A 19217-nucleotide genomic window follows, 5' to 3' on the forward strand; every position below is an offset into this window, starting at 1 on the left:
GGAGATTGCTCCAGATTGGGCAAGAGCTTTAAAGCCAGTTTCAAGGCTGCTTTAACCTCTTCTTTTCTTGGAGCAGGACTGCCCCAGAAGTGGGATCCCAACCCCTTAGCCTCCCTGCTCTTTTGCCCACTGCAGGTCCCAGACTACCTGGACCACATCAAGAAACCGATGGACTTCTACACAATGAAGCAGAAGCTGGAGGCCTATCGCTACCTGAACCTGGATGAGTTTGAGGAGGACTTCAACCTGATAGTCAGCAACTGCTTGAAGTACAATGCCAAAGATACCATCTTCTATCGGGCAGCTGTTCGGTTGCGGGAACAAGGGGGCTCGGTGCTGCGACAAGCACGCCGGCAAGCTGAGAAGATGGGCATTGACTTTGAGACCGGCATGCACTTCCCCATGGCTGGAGAAGAGACTCCTCTGCGGAGCACCGAGAATGGTTAGTATTCATCCTCAGAGACGGGTAGGGGTGTTCTGGAGCAGTGGTAGGGCCAAACCCTTTATCCTGCTCCAGCATATTAGAGCAGAAGAGCATGTAGCTAACAATACTCCCGTGCATTGGATGGCCTGGGGCAGGGGTAGGCAACCTTGGCTCTTTTATAACTCGTAGACTTCAACTCCCAGAATTCCTGAGCCAGCCACGCTGAGGGGAAAGGGAGAGGTTTCCAAGCCGAGCCATGCTGGCTCAGGAATTCTGGGAGTTGAAGTCCACGAGTCATAAAAGAGCCAAGGTTGCCTACCCGTGGCCTGGGGTAAGGGGATATATATGAAAAGGAAGCTTAGAAAGCTTCTGCCTGAAATTCAGTTCCAGTAAAATGGCAGGGAAAAAACATTTTGGGATGGAAGAGCAGAAAACATTGGGAGAGAGAATTGGCCAAGGCAAGAAATTAGTGTGGCAGTTTGTTGTTCTGTGGCACACACGCTGTAAGCAAACTGAAGCCAGTGCTTGATTATATGTCTTGGCTAATCAGTGCAGAAGAGCTCATTTTTTCCAAGATGGAGAACTTAATTTTTTTTTACTGATGTTTTCTGGGTTTGTTCATTTGCTTGCTTGCTAGTCCCAAAGGTGCTTTTTCAAGAGGCAACTGGATTTTCTCTCTTTGTGTGTGTGTGTGTGTGTGTGTGTGTGTGTGTTTGAAGATGTTTCACTTCTTATTCAAGACGTTTCTTCAACTCTGCATGGTGGGGAATGGCAGGATTTATATTCCTTGCAGACAGCTGGCCATTTGTCTTCTTTTACTGTGTCGTTGAGGCCACTTGCAGGTTTATCGCTGTCCTCAGGGTCACCTGCGTAGTGCAAATGGGTGTGGAGCCTTCTTGGAACTGCTGAAAGGACTGTGTTGTAGACTGGAGATACACCCTCATTGGCATAAGTATGTGGATGATACCTGGATCAAGATCAAAACACAGGAATTGGAAGCATTCACCAAGCACATCAACTCTGTGGACAGATACATCAAATTCACACGGGAAGACGTTAGGGAACATAATCTAGCCTTCCTGGACTGTGCAGTACACATTAAGGAAGACAGAAGCCTTAACATTGAAGTTTACAGACACCCCCTCAACACACACACACACACAGAGAGAGAGAGAGAGAGAGAGAGAGAGAGAGAGAGAGAGAGAGAGAGAAAGAGATCAATATTTACATTTTGATTCACATCATCCACTGGAGCACAAAATGGGAGTTATCAGAACTCTACGCCAGGGCTTTTCAACCTTTTCACCCATTTTACCACTTTTAGGATATGGCAACATCCGAGTACCACCAGTCACCTAGCAAGGTTTCAAAAATTTGATGACCCAAAAAAAAAAAAAGGAAAAAAGTGATGAAGTACAGGTAGTCCTCGACTTACAACAGTTTGCTTAGTGACTGTTCTAAGTTACAATGGCACTGGAAAAATGAATCAGTTGCCAAGCATCTGAATGTAAATCACAAGACCCTGGAGATGCTGCAGCATTCCAGCTGATCGGCGCTTCTTCTGGGCTCAGCAGAAGCACCGGGATCAGTGCCGAGCTCCAGCTGGAGCCTGGTGCTGATCCTGGCGCTTCCATTGAGCCCTGACAGCCCCGAAGAAGTGTTGATCCTGGTGCTTCTGCTGAGCCCTGACATCCCTGCAGCTCCAGCCATCTCGCGGTGCTGCCACCGGTTCAGCTCATTCCCCTCCCCTGCTACCATTTTTGTAGGATGGTCACCTACCACCTGCCAGGTGCCAATGTACCACAGGTGGCGCCCGTACCACTGGTTGAAAAGCCCTGCTCTACACCAGCGTTTCCCAACCTTAGGAACTTGAAGATGGGTGGACTTCAACTCCCAGAATTCCCCAGCCAGCATAGCTGGCTGGGGAATTCTGGGAGTTGAAGTCCACCCATCTTCAAGTTCCTAAGGTTGGGAAACGCTGCTCTACACCACCAAGCTGAAGGCCTGCCTACCAGCAAAGATGAGAAAGAAAAAGAACTAAAACACATCAAGGAAGCCGTCAGAACGTGTAGCTATCCCGAATGGGCCTTCATCAAACCTCAAAAAAGACCTAGCAGGAGCTCCTCCATAACAGACGAAGAAGGGAACGCTAAACGAAGCAACATGGTCATTCCATACGTCGCAGGAATTTCGGAAAAGCTCAGGAGGATCTTCAGCCAACACAACTTACGTGCACACTTTAAACCCAAGAACACACTAAGGCAGAAGCTTGTCCGCCCCAAGGATAAAACAGCCAGACACAAACTGAGCAACGTGGTATATGCAGTACAATGCTGTGAGTCATGTGCAGTTCTGTACATTAGGGGAAGGAAACAACCACTTCATAAATGTATGGCTCAACACAGGAGAACAAACCCATCAGGACCAGAGTCAGCGGTCCATCTGCATCTAAAAGACAAAGGCCGCTCTTTCGAAGACAGCAAAGTCCACATTTTGGACAGAGAGGACCGCTGCTTTGAAAGAGGGGTCAAAGAGGCCATCTATGTCAAAATTGAACAGCCCTCTCTCAACGGGGGGGGGGATATGACATCATCTGTCTCCAGTCTACAACGCAGGCCTTTTTAACAGCTCCAAGAAAGCTCCAGAGCCCTTTGCACTACTCAGGTGACCCTGAGGACACCGATAAACCTCCAAGTGGCCCCAACAACTCTCTAAAAGAAGGCGAATGGCCAGCTGTCTGCGAGGAATATAAATCCTTCCATTCCCCACGATCCAGTCAGAGCTGAAGAAGCTCCTCGGATGAGAAAGTGAAATGTCTTCAAAGAAAACCAAGAAAGTCCAGGTGCCTCTTGAAAAAGCACCACTGGATGACTGAGAATCTCCACAGACAGCTTGCTTGCTTGCTAGGCTGATGTTCATTCAAATAATCCAGATCTGAACTCAGCAGAGTAAGCCCAGGCTCGTTTTGAATTCTGAATCCAGGAACGGGCGCAAACTCTTTTAGTTTGGTATAGATTAATCACGGATCTCTTCCTCCCCTCTGCATATTTCTATTAAAGTCTAAGAAATAGAGAAAAAGAGAAGCATTTACAAGTGGGGCGAAGCTGTTCTTTGCAATGAGAAAGAAAAAGCCACAGCCCTTTTTATATTCGAACCTTTAGGTCAGAATGGGCGATGCTGTCCTCTTCCACCTGTGCTTGAATTACAACTCCAGGATTCTTCACCACTAGACTTGTTGGCTGAGGCTGCTGGTAATTGTGATTTAGCCATCTCTGGACAGACACAATTGCTCTGCATCTCAGCTCTGCCTCCAGAGCGGAGGTTCCAAGAAGCCACTTCATCATAAGGAGCGCCAGGAGAAGGAATAATTTGTATTATAATAATAATAATTAATAATTAATAATTAATAATAATAATAATAATAATAATTAATAATAATAATAATAATAATAATAATAATAATAATAATAATAATAATAATAATAATAATAATACTTTTATTTATATACCGCCCTTCTCCCGAAGGACTCAGGGCGGTGAACAGGGCAGACATATAAAAAAATACAAAAATACAAAAGTTAAAAAGAATTAAACATATGCCCAAGCTAAAAACAGTAAATACATATATTAAAAATGACAATAAAAACCCAACCCATCCCCCATCAGGCCAAGCCGGCTTGTTCAAATAAATGTGTCTTCAGATCGCGACGGAAGGAGCGAAGGTTGGGCGCCATCTGGAGCTCAAACGGCAACCGATTCCATAGCTCCGGGGCGCCCACAGAGGAGGACCTCCCCCTGGGGGCCACCAACCGACATTCTCTGACCGGTGGCACCCTGAGGAGGCCCTCTCTGTGGGAGCGCACAGGGCGGAGGGAAGTTGATGCCGGCAGCAGGTGCTCCTAAGGTACTCCGGACCCCTGCCATGTAGGGCCTTAAACACCATTACCAGTACCTTGAATCTCACCCGGAAGACAACTGGTAACCAATGCAGCTCACGGAGCAGAGGTGTAACATGCGAGTATCGGGAGACTACCAACACAACTCTCGCGGCTGCATTCTGTACCAGTTGGAGCCTCCGGGTGGTCCTCAAGGGCAGCCCCATGTAGAGAGCGTTTTGCTTTTTTCATCCCCGACGGAGCTTCTTGGGATGAGAAGGGTTAGGGTCTTCAGGGAAAAAGGGTCCGGAGTACCTTAGCTAAGTGCAGGATGTTTTAAGTGTACAGGTAGTCCTTGATTTAACGACCACGACCGAGACCAAGATTTCTGCTGTTAAGCAAGACAGTTAAGTGAATTTTGCCCCATTTTACGACCTTCCTTGCCACAGTTGTTAAGTGAACCACTGCAGTTGTTAAGCTAGTAACAGGGTTGTTAAGTGAATCCGGCTTCCCCGTTGACTTTGCTTGTCGGAGGGTTACACCGGGGCACCGCAGCCATCATAAATATAAGCCAGTTTCCCACTGTCCAAATTTGGATCACCTGAACCACGGGGTTGCGACGACATTTGTAAGTGTGAAAAACGGCCCCAAGTCCCTTTTTTTCCGGTGCCGTTGTAACTTTGGAACGGTCATTAAAAGAATGGTCGTAAGCCAAGGACTACTCGTATTAAAACTCTGAAAGCCACCACGTGCGATCTGGGCGGTCTGTAAAAATTTAATATGTATTTTTTTTAAAAAAATAATACGTGTTAATTAATTTCATTGATTTATTAAGTGTATACGCCGCCCACCTCACTGTCAAGTGACCTTGGGCGGCTTAAGGCGAAACAAAGCGGGCCTTTCCTAAAAAGCAGGCCTCGTCCTTTCCCCAGATGAGGAGCGGCGGCTGCTGTCGGAAAACCAGAAGCACCTGCCTCCGGAAGACCAGCTGAACCTCCTGCTCGAGCGTCTGGCCGAGGTGAGCGCCGGGAAGCAAAGCGTGAGCCGCTGCCGGCAAACCAAGATGATCAAGAAGGAGATCACCGCCTTGCGGCGCAAGCTGGCACACCAGCGGGAGACAGGGAGGGATGGGCACGGCCCCTTGGCCCGCATCATTCTGCCCACCCATAACCCCTGCGAGAAGGACACTCAAACCGACAGCGCCGCTGAGGAGAGCAGCAGCCAAGAAACCAGCAAAGGTTGGTGATGACGCTAAAAAATCCCGGAGCTGCTTGTCCCCGTGACGAATTGGGGCATTCCTTCTCTCCGAAATGCTTCCCGAGAAGCTCAAGGGGACATCTCTTGGGAACGCCACGGTGTCCCGCCCGCGTCCTGCCTGAGCTCTGTCCCAGAGGGTGCTTTTACTTTAAAGGCAGCTGGACTCCCTTTGCTTTTTCCCTGAAGACGTTTCGCTTCTCATCCCAAGAAGCTCCTTCGGGGATGAAAAAAGCAAAACGTCTTCGAGGGGGAAAAAAAACAAAACAAAGGAAGCCCAGCTGCCTTTTGAAAAGCACCTTTGGCGCAACCGTGTCCTGGATGACTTGAGAATTTCCATAGACAATTAACCTAGCTGGGTTTTCTCCAGCTCGCCATCTTTTCCCGTGTGAAGTTCTTGGAGCTCTCTGAGCTCGGCTCGTTCCGTCTCCAGACGCTTCCGTTACCCAACTACGCAACGTCATCCGTGTATCGACCTGGTTAGCCAGTCGGGGCAGCGAAACGTCTGCAGGCAAACAAATCAAAGTCAGAGAGCTCCCAAGAACTTCACAGTTCAACCCTGAGCTACAGATAACTCTCTCCTTAAATCATGTTGAACTACATTTCCCATCCTTTCTTTTTTTTTATTCCATTTATATCCCGCCCTTCTCCGAAGACTCAGGGCTGCTTACAAGCTTAGCAGTAGTAGCCTTCATTCTATGTATATGCCTGCTTATTAGGGCTTTCACACACACACACACCCCAAGCGGCATTATTACAAAGTCAGCTTAATTGCCCCCAACAATCTGGGTCCTCATTTTACCTACCTCGGAAGGATGGAAGGCTGCGTCAACTTTGAGCCTGGTGGGACTCGAACCTGCACTAATGGCAGGCAGCTGGTGTTACTTAAGGAGGCATTAGCCCACTGCTCCACCAAGGCTCTTTCCCCGGAGAGCAATGAAATGGAAGGGGGTGGCAAGTTAGAAGATCCCAAGATCGCTTTTCGGTATCGCTCCGGCCTTTCGCCAAGCTTTTCTCTTGGACTCGGGCCCATATTCCTGAACTTGTGCAGAAGTTTCTCTCACCCAGTGGTGGGATTCAGATAGGTGAACAGCCGGTTCTCTGTGTGGATGCTGCTTCCGGAAGGCCATTCTAGGCCTGGGCAACGAAAAAATGAACTCCCGGTTCTGCCCGAAGTGGTGCGAATCCGGCTGAATCCCACCACTGGCTCTCATCCAACCCTTATTACTGGGCTGAGTTACATATGGGAAGGCAGCTGTCCACTAAAGCTTGCAGTTTTTTTGAAAGGTATCTTTTAGAATCGGTAACCTTATTTTTCACAAATGCAACTGATTTATGAAAGTTATGTTTTTTAAAAAAAAATAAGCCTAATTTTTTTTTAAATTTTTAATTCCATTTATATCCCGCCCTTCTCCGAAGACTCAGGGCGGCTTACAAGCTTAGCAGTAGCCTTCATTCTATGTATATGCCTACTTATTAGGGCTTTTCACACACACACACACACCCAGTGGCATTATTACAAAGTCAGCTTAATTGCCCCCAACAATCTGGGTCCTCATTTTACCTACCTGGGAAGGATGGAAGGCTGAGTCAACCTTGAGCCTGGTGGGACTCGAACCTGCACTGATTGCAGGCAGCTGGTGTTACTCAAGGAGGCATCAGCCCACTGCTCCACCGAGGCTCTGTTGTTGTTTTCAAGGCTCTGTTGAAAATGTTGTTTCCTGGATGCAGAGAAGACTTTTTTTTTTGCCATTTCCAGAAGACGGGACAATATTCCTAGGTTAGGGCAGGTTCACTGAAACAATTTTTTGGAGAAGACTGCCTCATCAGTTGAAGGAAGTTTTCCTTCCTGGGGTTACTTCAGCAGAAGGTGGGCCACCTATGCTTTCCTGATGCCACAACGGCATCTCCAAGAGGTCTTCCAGCTCTGTCTCTCAGTTCTTTGCTTGTTCTGTGAGAAAATCACGAGCAGCGTGAAGTTGTTTGTGCTTTGCCTAGTCCAGGGGTAGGCAACCTTGGCTCTTTTATGACTCGCGGACTTCAACTCCCAGAATTCCTGAGCCAGCTATGCTGGCTCAGGAATTCTGGGAGTTGAAGTCCGCGAGTCATAAAAGAGCCAAGGTTGCCTACCCCTGGCCTAGTCATATCATTTGAAACACGATGCTTAGCCTAACGTTAGTGGAGATTTCCCTAGACCAGAGGTCCCCAGCCAGCCTTTTGGCCACCAGGGACCGGTTCCACGGAGAAAGGTTTTTCCACGGACCGGAGGGGGCATAGTTTTGCGTGCTGCCTGCATCCCACGGATGGGGCTTTGCTTGTTTGTGCGGACCGGTTGCCAGCATGCTGCGGCCCAATAACCGGTCCACGGACCGGGGGTTGGGGACCCCTGCCCTAGACTGAGTCTTTTCATTATATCCCAGTGTTATTATGAAGGCCACGATGGGTCTAAAGAATTATGATACGTGGAACAGTGTGTTGTTGTTGTTGTTGTTGTTGTTTTTTAAAAAAAACCCGAAGCCCAGATCCTTGACTTGGAGTTGGGAAGTTGTGTAAAGCTTGCCTTGCCTATTGCATTAAGTTTGTCTCAAGGACTCCCTTGTTCGCAGATACATTTTTTTTGCAGATTAGGTGGCCCTGGGGCGTGTTGGAAAGTACGTTGAACAAAAATAGTAAAGGTTGCCTTGTTTGAGAGTCATTCCGTTTCCAGTAGGGAGACGAGACTGGCCTTAGCAGAAAGGTCAAACACTCTCTTAAAATCAGCTGTTGAACGTACAGGTGTCCTTGGTTAATGACTACTCATTCAGTGGCCATTTGAACTTGTGACAGCACTGAATGAGTGGTACTTATGACCACTCATGAGAGTTCTGGTTATTGCAGCATCCCACGGTTACGTGGTCACCATTTGCCGTCTTCTTTGCCAGCTTTGAGCGAGCCAGGTCAGTTGGGAAGCCGGCAGCAGGTTGCAAACGGTGACCACGTCTCCTTGCTTAATGACCTCTGTTGATTCACTTAACAACAATTCTAGCCCCAATTGCTATGGTTAACCAAGGACTGCCTGCACCTGTCTCTGGGAGACAGGATCCTGGCCCCAAAGTGCAAAAGTTGTTCCTCTAAACCAAAGCCTCCACCTCATTCCAGGCCTTGGCCCCAATTCCTCCTCCACCCCAGCACACGAAGTCGGCAGGAGAACGTCGGTGCTCTTCTCCAAGAAGAATCCCAAAACCGCTGTGCCCCCAAAGCGTCCCGGGCGCCCCCCCAAGAATCGCGACAGTCAGATGGCTCCAGGTCATGGGAACAGCCCCGTGGGGCCGCCTCAGCTCCCCACCATGGGATCCCAGCGGCAGCGCAAGCGGGTGAGGAGCCCACGCCCCAGCTCCAGCTCCGACAGCGACAGCGACAAATCGGCTGAGGATGCTCCGATGGGTGAGTGAAGCGACTGGCGGAGAAATCTTGAGCACAGCACCTCAGTTCCACCTTAGGTCTGTTGTGAAAGAACAGATTATTATTATTATTATTATTATTATTAATTTAATTTATATACCGCCCTTCTCCCGGGGGACTCAGGGCGGTGAACAGGGCAATACATAAAAACTAGGTACAAAAATTAAAATTATTAAAACATAATTAATGCCCATAAAATTAATACTTCCTGTAAAATCTTCCCCAAGGCTTCCCCGAGAATGTAGTGGCTCTTAATGAGAGTAAATCTGCAGAGGATCTAACTTTAAAGGTGTAGTATAGGCAGTCCTCTACTTACAATGTTCATTTAGTGACCATTCGGACTTACAACGGCACTGAAAAAAGTGACTTAGGACCTTTTTTTCAACCACTGCAGCTTCCCCATGGTCAGGTGATGAAAATTCAGACTCTTGGCAATTGACTCACATGTATGACTGCTGCAGTGTCCCCGGGGGTCATGTGATCCCCTTCGGTGGCCTTCTGACAAGTAGAGTCAATGGGGAGGCCAGATTCACACAACCACTGTGTTACTAATTTAACATCTGCAGTGATTCATTTAACAACTGTGGCCAGAAAGTTCATAAAGTGGGGCAAAACCTGCTTAACAACAGAAATTTTAGGCTCCATTGTGGTCGTAAGTCAAGGACTACCTGTAGTGATAAAGGCACTTGGATAAATATACATCGTTTTAATTCAAAATGTGATTATGATGGGAAAGGACAGTCATATGTGCCCAATATACAGCCAATGGCTAGATGCTCACTTTGTATATTATATTAAACCATGGTTTATTGAATCATGTTTTACTGAATCACTCCAAATGGCTGTGTTTATTATACAACTTGCTATGTGCACATCAAAGTAATCACCTTATGGCTTGGCACGATTTGCGAACCCTGCCACGCTTTATAATCTGTTCAGCTACTACTTTCTCTTCTTTGTTTAAAAAAAGCAATGAGAAGCACTCTCTATGGATAAATTTTATATTCTCATACAATCTAAGCCCGTGGTGGCGGACCTATAGCACGCGTGCCACAGGTGGCACACACAGCCCTCTCTGTGGGCATGCAGGCCGTCTCCCCAGTCCTAGGGCCTTCAGCTGGGTTTTATAAAACCTTTTCGCTTTAGACCTCTGCTGCCGTGTGCAAAAAAAAAAAAGGTTCAATCAATCAACCAATTTCAACTTCTCGCGGGGGGAAAAAAAGATCTTGCAAAGTTGGAATTGATGGAACTTTTTAGTCCTACCCAGTCTGCCGTTACCACCGCAGCCACGCCCACCCAATGGGCCACACCCACTCTGCACCTGATGATACATAAGTGGGGTTTGGGTTGCAGTTCGGGCACTCGATCTCTAAAAGGTTCACCATCACTGATCTAAGCCTTCCTCCACTCTGGCATCCCTCCAGACATGTTGGAACACAGCTCTCTTGTTCTCAGCCAGAGCTCTCAACAGGAGTAATTAAATGCCAGGTTTTTTTTTCCTTGCCTCTCGTTATAAAATTAACCAGATAATTCAAGCAATAAACTAGAGATGAATTTAACAAACTAATGAATACCTTCCTTAGTTGGACGATGATACTTATCAAGAACAGTTAAGATACGGAACTGTAGGCAGACACGTTATTCTGAGGTAAGGCTGCAGCCCACTTGCCTTGATTGCACTCATGCTTTTTTTTAATGTACACGCAGTGTTAAAACACACCTAAAAATGCTAAGTCTTCCCTCCCTGAGTTGGGGGCAGTCTGTGGGAATTCCATATTAAGCCTACCATGGAAGGCCGGCGCTTTGACAGCCCTAGGAGCCAGCCATCTGGAAACAGCTTCCACTTATCATCGGGAAGTGATGATGGCTTGGGGAAAAAAAATTCCTTATTAATTATATACCTTGCCTTTCAGGTTATATATATATGCACTCAACAGAGTTGTGGGGGAGTGGGTGGGTAAACAGGAAGCAAGGTACATATTTCATAAGGAAATAAAAGATTTCAAAAACAAATTATTAAACAGAGTTGGGGATAACTGACAGACAAGAGTGTTCGCCTCTTTCTCCAGAAGCTTTCTACTATTGCGGTACAGATGGTCCTCAACTTACAACGTTTAGTGATCGTTTGAAGTTAACAACGGCGCTGAAAAAAGTTGACTCCAGACAGTTTTTCCACACTATATGCAAATGACTCACATTTATGATGGTGGCAGTGTCCTGGGGTCATGCCATCATCCCCTTGGCGATCTTCTGACGGTCAGTAGGGGAACCAGTTTCACTTAACAACCATAGTGATCCACTTAACAACTGTGGAAAGAAAAGTCATAAAACAGGGCAGAATTCACTTAGCAACGTGTCTTGTTTAGCAGCAGAAATGTTCATCCCCGTTGTGGTTGTAAGTCGAGGACTACCTGTAAGAGCCAGGCACAGATGCCTTAATACCACGTTTGCTTCTTGAATTGTGACCTAACCTCCATCAAGTGTTGTCCAACAGTAGACCTGGCAGGAAGCTTCTGTCCTTGGTGGGCTTTACTGTAGCACAGGGGTCTTCAAACTTGGCAGCTTTTAAGACTTGTGGACTTCAACTCCCAGAATTCTGGGAGTTAAAGTCCACAAGTCTTAAATGTTGCCAAGTTTGAAGACCCCTGCAAGTGTAGCAGTTAGACCAGTGAGGTGTTTCTCTGATGGCTCCATCTCCCTCCAGACCTGCCAGCTAACGGTTTCAGCAGCGGCAGCCAGCCGGTCAAGAAGAGTTTCCTTGTCTACCGCAGCGGCTACAACCTCCCACGCAGCAGCTCGGATTCAGAGTCGAGCAGCACCAGTAGCAGCAGCGCAGCCTCCGATCGCACCAGGTACCCAGAAGACCCAGCTTGCTGTCAAAACCCTGCTTGGTATATTTTTCCATCCGCTCCTTAAAGGCACACTGCCACAAGGGCATTTAAAGTTTTCCGTCTGCTCTTTTGGATTTTGTAATTTGGGTGGCTTAGAATGGAACCGACCAACTGGCACTCACCAGCAAGGAAAAGCCAGTGGAACGGTACGAGGCAGATTCCTGGGACTCTGGGATGGTTGCCTCTTTCCAATGAGATGTGCCTTGGGAGGAAAATTAGGCAAGACTCTGTGGCTTTTGAGTCTTGATGGCTGTGTATGGCTTCTAGTATCTACAGCAGGGGTCTTCAAACTTGGCCCCTTTACGACTTGCGGACTTCAACTCCCAGAATTCCTCAGCCAGGCATGCTGGCTGAGGAATTCTGGGAGTTGAAGTCCGCAAGTCGTAAAAGGGCCCAGCTTAAAAACAAACCCCTGATCTACAGGGAAGGCATCTCAAAAAATATAAATTGTTGAGCAAAAACATGCGGTAGGCCGTGGCCCTTAGCATATAAACTTCCTAGTTTCCTTTGCATGACCAACCTGGGAAACAAGATACTGGACTGAAGGTTCTTTGCACTTACCCTGTTCATTCGGCTTCCTCAGGCTCTCCCAAGCCAGTTGCTTGGGAGGCTTTTTGTTCCTATGCAAAGTTCATGGATGGCTTTCTGGAGTCCCTTATCCTCAACTTTCCCTCCTCCTAGAGCAGAGGTAGGCAAGCTTGGCTCTTTTATGACTCGTGGACTTCAACTCCCAGAATTTCTGAGCCAACTGGCTCAGGAATTCTGGAAGTTGGAAGTCCACGAGTCATAAAAGAGCCAAGCTTGCCTACCCCTGTCCTAGAGCCATACTTCTTTTAGTCCCTTGGTTGTGATTAATGCTTCTCTGGGCCCTACCTCTGAGAAAATTATTCCTCCCTCGCAGCACTACTCCTTCCAAGCAAGGTAGAGGGAAGCCCTCTTTCTCCCGGGTAAACTTCCCCGAGGACAGCAGCGAAGACACGTCCGGGACAGAAAACGAGTCCTATTCGGTGGGAACCGGTCGAGGTGTGGGCCACGGCAGTGAGTATCCGATAGCCATTTTCTTCTGGTTTCCCCGTTCAGGGCTGGGTTGGCCAAAGGATGGCAAAAGATCCCCTCCTTTTTTTCTTCCTCTTTGTGCAGTGGTCCGGAAGAGTATCAGCCGATCAGCTGGCTGGCTGTCTGAGGATGAGGATTCTCCTTTGGATGCCTTGGACCTAGTATGGGCGAAATGCCGGGGTTACCCATCTTATCCAGCTCTGGTAGGTTTTAATATGTATTCGGTGTCTGTCTCTCTCTCTCTCTCTCTCTCTCTCTCTCTGTGTGTGTGTGTGTGTGTGTGTGTGTGTGTGTGTGTAGAAGGTAAAGGTTCCCCCGCACATGCGTGCTAGTCGTTTCCAACTCTAGGGGCCAGTGCTCATCTCCGTTTCAAAGCTTGTCCGAGGACGTCTCCGTGGTCATGTGGCTGGCATGACTAGACGTCAAAGGCGCATGGAACGCTGTTACCTTCCCACCATAGTGGTCCCTATTTTTCTACTTGCATTTTCACGTGCTTTCGAACTGCTAGGTTGGCAGAAGCTGGGATGAGTAACAGGCGCTCACTCTGTTACGCGGCACTCGGGATTCGACCCACCAAACTGCCGACCATCTGATCGACAAGCTCAGCGTCCTAACCCACTGAGCCACCGCGTCCCGTGTGTGTGTGTGTGTGTGTGTGTGTGTGTGTGTGTGTATGTGTATCTGTGTGAATGAGAAAGAGAGTGGGAATTGTCAGAATAATAGAATAACAGAGCTGGAAGGGACCTTGGAGGTGTTCTAGTCCAACCCCCTGTTCAGACCCTGTGCCATTTCGGATCAATGGCTGTCCCATCTCTTCTTGATGGAGCATACATCACCGAGTATTCATTTGAGTAGAAAGTAGAAAGAAGTACATTACAGCTTGATTGCGTAGATCCAAAGAGTGAACTTTTCTTGTTGTGAAAAGCCAGCTAGTATTCACAATCCTGCAGCTTTCCTGCTAGTCAACCTCTGGGGTTGAATATAAACTTCTGGTAGGCATGGAATTCCCTCAACCCCTCCCTTCTAGATAGAGAAAAAGGGGTGCTCTGTTGAAATTCAGAGGCCGAACCTTGGGGAAATGGGGAGCGGCATTGCTGCGCCTGAACTGGGGTGCACCATCCCCTGAAAAGCTCTTGACAAATGGCTGGAATTGGATGGAATTGTTTCCAGAGAAACCTTTAAGAACTAGATGAATATTCTGGGCAGACTCTGCATTAAAGTTACTGAAGACTGTATATGTAGTGTTATCAATTACATAACTTGCATAGTCAGAACCTCCTAGCCCAGGGGTAGGCAACCTCGGCTCTTTTATGACTCATGGACTTCAACTCCCAGAATTCCTGAGCCAGGAATTGAAGTCCACGAGTCATAAAAGAGCCGAGGTTGCCTACCCCTGTCCTAGCCTAAGAACAATCCTAATAGAAACAGCAGGGTGGTGACTTCCCCCCCCCCCCCACGCACAAAATCTGAGGTTTGTCATTGCAGTATTGGAGAATTCTTGGCACATTTTTACACAAGAGTCTAAAGATTTGAATTTTTCCCCCCTTTTCTTCTACAATTCCCATCATTACTAACCCGACTGTTGGGATATGTCAGCTGGAGACGACGAGAACTAGTGTCTCTGGAGATTAGACTGGGCAAAGGGGACAAGGAATGAAAAACCTGTTTACGTGGAAGAAGAAATCTGTGAAAGTTAAGGTTTTAGGAAGCCGTTTTCTGTAACAGCAAAAGGCTACTTAGGGAACTCCGGTCGAATGGGAGTTTAGAGCTTGATTGTTTCCGCTGTGACTTTCTATCTGCAGTGCTACATTCATTCTCAATCATTTGCTGCGAGCGCATGTGCCGTTAATCTGGAAATCTCCCGTTTCCTTTTTATCTGCTTTTCTGCAAACCTCTCCTTCCCACACGTCGTATAGATGGCTTCCCCCAATGCCTGACCTTTTCCCTCCTGCTCTTGGCAGATCATTGATCCGAAGATGCCCCGGGAAGGCATGTTCCACCATGGCGTCCCCATTCCTGTGCCTCCCTTGGAGGTCTTGAAGCTGGGAGAGCAAATGACTCAGGAAGCCCGGGAACATCTCTACCTGGTCCTCTTCTTTGACAACAAGCGCACCTGGTAAGGGGCTGAAGCTCACACTTTCCCGGGCACCAAAGAGCTACAAGGAAGGGGACAGAGCTAGATCAAGGCTGAGGGAATCCACTGAGTGGGGGGGAAGAGCGGGGGAACAGAGGAGCCCTCTCGTTTTGGGGAGTGCTCTTCGTGACTTTCGCCCGTTCCGTTTCCGCAGGCAGTGGCTGCCCCGCACCAAACTCGTGCCCCTGGGCGTAAACCAGGACTTGGATAAGGAGAAGATGCTAGAAGGCCGCAAGTCCAACATCCGCAAGTCTGTGCAGATTGCCTATCACCGGGCCATGCAGCACCGGAACAAAGTCCAAGGAGAGCAGACCAGCGACTCCAGCGAGAGTGACTGACCCTCCGGGGGGCTCCCGCCCTGGGTGCTCACTCAGTGCAGCTGGACTGTACGGGGGAAGGGAGCAGGGAAGCCTGGCTGCAGGAATGCGCGCAGAGCACCCCCACCGCCCCTCCAGTGTGCTGGGCACACCCACAGAGCACTATGCCCTCCACGTGGGCAAGCCTACCTCTTGTGCCAGCCTGCCCTTCCTTGTTCCGTGCCTGGAATCGCCCTGACCCGCTGCACGAGCAATACCCAGCTGCCTGTATAGCTCCTAGGGGCAGTACCCTAGCCGTCTGGGTCCTGAGGCTCTAGACCTTTGTAAGATACTGTATAATAGTGGGAGAATGTAAATTATTTGGGCTGCTCCGTACACATACCCCTCCCAACATACCGAGTCCGGCCCATTTCCCTGCATCATAGCACCTGTCCAGATCCATCAGCCTTTCCTTGGCCCAGCCCAGGGGTAGGCAACCTCGGCTCTTTTCTGACTCGTGGACTTCAACTCCCAGAATTCCTGAGCCAGCCAAGCAGGCTCAGGAATTCTGGGAGTTGAAGTCCACGAGTCAGAAAAGAGCCGAGATTGCCTACCCCTGGCCCAGCCCTACCGACACTCTGCAGAGCAGGGCCGCCGTCTTCTCACTTGCACATTTTGATACTATAGCTTTTTGGAATCTGACTCTGCCTGACCCTTCCTCTCCCCCTTTCCTTGTAGAAGCCCGGCTCTTTCTGCTGCAGCCGGGTGGGCATTTGTACTTGTATTTATTTTGGAGAAAGAAGATCTCTATTGATTCTTAGAAAATAAAATGGCTCTTTTTGAACCAAGTGGGCTCGTTGCCTTCTTCAGTTCTGTTTGCAGGAAGGATAAGGGAATCTACGGTCTGTTCTGTTCTTAACAGAAGATGTGCTGACTCTTTGTTGTCTAATTTCTTGGCTTCAATTAAATCGCTTGCCCAACCGTCAAGCTTATCTTTACAATCCTGCTATCAGGATTAGCATCGCCACTACCTTTGTTTATTGTTTCATTTAACCTTAGCAGTATACATAATATTTCGTATCTAGAAATGATAATGATGATTGAGTTTGTAAAAAAAAATGGGTAAGGAATTGTTTGTAACATTCCTTGTATTTTAATTTTATTACACTGAAACCTCAATTTTTCCTTCAAAGGGCTGAGAGCATCAGCCAATTATTCTCAATGCTTTTCCCATCTAGACAGATGACAGTTAGACCTTGCAGATTTTAGCACTAGAACTTGTTTTTAGGTTGTTCATAAAGACACATTTTAGACCAATAGTGCCAAATATGTATATGGCATTTTTTTTTAAAAAAAGCTTTAATTAATTCTTATGGAGAAACCATTTTCAAATCTATTCATTTCATCCAATATTTAGATATTGCACCTACCCTTCCTTCTACTGCAGTCACTTTATTAGTTGTATTTCAGAAGAAAGCCTTAATTTCCATTTTTTTTCTAAAGAGCCTTTTTAGAGGATGATCTAAACTGTGTGAGCATCACATTTCATGTGGTTATAAATGAAAACTATGTCCTAACATTGTCCAGGAATGAGATTGGGATTGCTGCCTGCATTTGCAAAAAGCAATAGCAGTAAGGCAGAAACGCTTCCCAGCCCAATTCATCAGGCTAAACTCATGCTTTTTTTCTCAAAGGCATTAAAAGCCCCAGAAACTTAAAAGAGGGAATGAACTCATTCATCCCCTTATGCAGTTTTACTCACAAGCGCAAGATCTTGATTTATTTTATTTATTTCTATTTTAATCCCATTTATATCCCGCCCTTCTCCGAAGACTCAGGGCGGCTTACAATCTAAGCACAAATCAAATGTGCTTAGCAATAGTCTTCATTCTATGTATATGCCTGCTTATTAGGGCTTTCACACACACACACCCAAGCGGCATTATTACAAAGTCAGCTTATTGCCCCCAACAATCTGGGTCCTCATTTTACCTACCTCGGAAGGATGGAAGGCTGAGTCAACCTTGAGCCTGGTGGGATGCGAACCTGCACTAATTGCAGGCAGCTGGTGTTACTTAAGGAGGCATTAGCCCACTGCTCCACCAAGGCTCTTACTTGATACTTCAGGTGTCTAGCTAACTGAACCATACCTTGGTATTTTTAGCACCCTGCCAACATCCATAGGCAGCCTCACCCCACCCAGGCTCTCAGCCTACCGAAGTGTGGGTGTACGGAGAAAAGGTGGAAGATAAGAAGACAACAAGCAGGCAATGAAGTAGGAAGTGATGTTTGAAAATGTACAATTATTACCAGAAAGCAAAAGGGCAATCGGTCAACTGCCAGGATCACAAGTTACTGTAAGAAACCCATTGGGGTCCAGTTGCTGTTTGAAAAGCACCTTTGGAACAACCATGACCTGGATGAGAATCTCCACAGACATTTAACCCATTGTGGTATGATTCCTGCTTGGAGCTTGGCTTAGAGGTTGGCCTGGAGTTTGATAGCAGCCAGAAAAAGCAACCACATTGAGGCAGCACCTAATCCCAAGACATACAAGAACTTTTGGAGGAAGGCAAAAGTTGTATGCCATTATACAAATGTTAAGACTTACTTGCTATAAGCAATAACTATCATTATTTACAAGGCTACATCAACATATAAAACCTAGGAGGGTGGAGCTAACCCAGAGCAAGTATGTTTAGAAAAGATGTGTACCATAATAAAGTTACCTTCTATCCTGTGATGTGTAAAGGTAAAGGTTCCCCCGCATATGTGTGCTAGTCATTTCCGACTCTAGAGGCCGGTGTTCATCTCCGTTTCAAAGCCGAAGAGCCAGCGCTTGTCCGAGGACGTCTCCATGGTCATGTGGCTGGCATGACTAGACGCCAAAGGCACACAGAACGCTGTTACCTTCCCACTGTAGTGGTCCCTATTTTTCTACTTGCATTTTTACGTGCTTTCGAACTGCTAGGTTGGCAGAAGCTGGGACGAGTAACAGGCGCTCACTCTGTTATGCGGCATTTGGGATTTGACCTGCCAAACTGCCGACCATTTGATCGACAAGCTCAGTGTCCTAACCCACTGAAAAACAAAGTCTTTGAAAAACAAAGAATCTTCACAAGCATATTTATTTATTTATTTAGCATATGGCTTCACAAGCATAAAAAGCATTTAAAAAAACTTGAGTAAGAGCCCTACGATTCCACATAATTTGCATACTATTTTGTACTAAGAGCTGGCCTTTCAGATGGTTAATTAATTATAGTACCCAAAGGTCAACTGAATATATCTTAAATATATTATGGTAATTTTTAATGAAATGTATATTTTGATGGTGGTGATGACTGAATGGAAAATAATACTTTAAAATTATATGTGCATTATGTGCCCATTGATTTTATCAGTTTGGGAAATTTAAAAAAAATGCATAACTTAGCAGAATCAAGGATTTAAATATTATATGGCACAGAGCATGTACTATTTATACTATGAAATGAATGCCAGCTTGTACTTCAGTGCCCAGCATATTTGATGTGACTTTCTTATTCTTAATGTGGATTTTAGCAGGTAACCAGCAAAAAGTGGAATTTTAGTTTTTTGTTGTCCTCTATACAGTACTACACTAAGGGACGCGGTGGCTCAGTGGGTTAGGACGCTGAGCTTGTTGACTAGATGGTGGGCAGTTTGGCGGGTCAAATCCCGAGTGCTGCGTAACAGAGTGAGCGCCTGTTACTTGTCCCAGCTTCTGCCAACCTAGCAGTTCGAAAGCACTTAAAAATGCAAGTAGAAAAATAGGGACTACGACGGTGGGAAGTTAACAGCGTTCCGTGCGCCTTTGGCGTCTAG

The 19217-nt window shown here is 47.0% G+C and overlaps 1 protein-coding gene and 1 long non-coding RNA gene across 8 annotated transcripts in view; one reads left to right on the forward strand and one right to left on the reverse strand.

Moving 5' to 3' along the window:
• The window catches only part of BRPF1 (bromodomain and PHD finger containing 1), a 36412-nt gene extending 20192 nt beyond the window's left edge, over positions 1 to 16220 (forward strand). For 4 of the 7 annotated variants that reach the window (XM_083355949.1, XM_083355948.1, XM_083355952.1 and 1 more), the window contains 8 exons: positions 136 to 442; positions 5232 to 5537; positions 8692 to 8976; positions 11699 to 11846; positions 12787 to 12923; positions 13026 to 13144; positions 14903 to 15057; positions 15230 to 16220. In XM_083355949.1, coding sequence (XP_083212075.1) covers positions 136 to 442; positions 5232 to 5537; positions 8692 to 8976; positions 11699 to 11846; positions 12787 to 12923; positions 13026 to 13144; positions 14903 to 15057; positions 15230 to 15413 — 1641 coding nt within the window. In that variant the 3' untranslated portion in view covers positions 15414 to 16220. Of the gene's footprint in view, positions 1 to 135; positions 443 to 5231; positions 5538 to 8691; positions 8977 to 11698; positions 11847 to 12786; positions 13145 to 14902; positions 15058 to 15229 lie in introns of all 7 variants that reach the window. The other 3 variants (XM_083355946.1, XM_083355947.1, XM_083355950.1) reach the window with 2 other exon arrangements.
• The window catches only part of LOC310636369, a 431277-nt gene that overhangs the window by 159515 nt on the left and 252545 nt on the right, over positions 1 to 19217 (reverse strand). The window lies entirely within an intron of this gene.

This window comes from Vipera ursinii (genome assembly GCF_947247035.1).
Source record: "Vipera ursinii genome assembly, chromosome: 2".
Taxonomy (NCBI): domain Eukaryota; kingdom Metazoa; phylum Chordata; class Lepidosauria; order Squamata; family Viperidae; genus Vipera; species Vipera ursinii.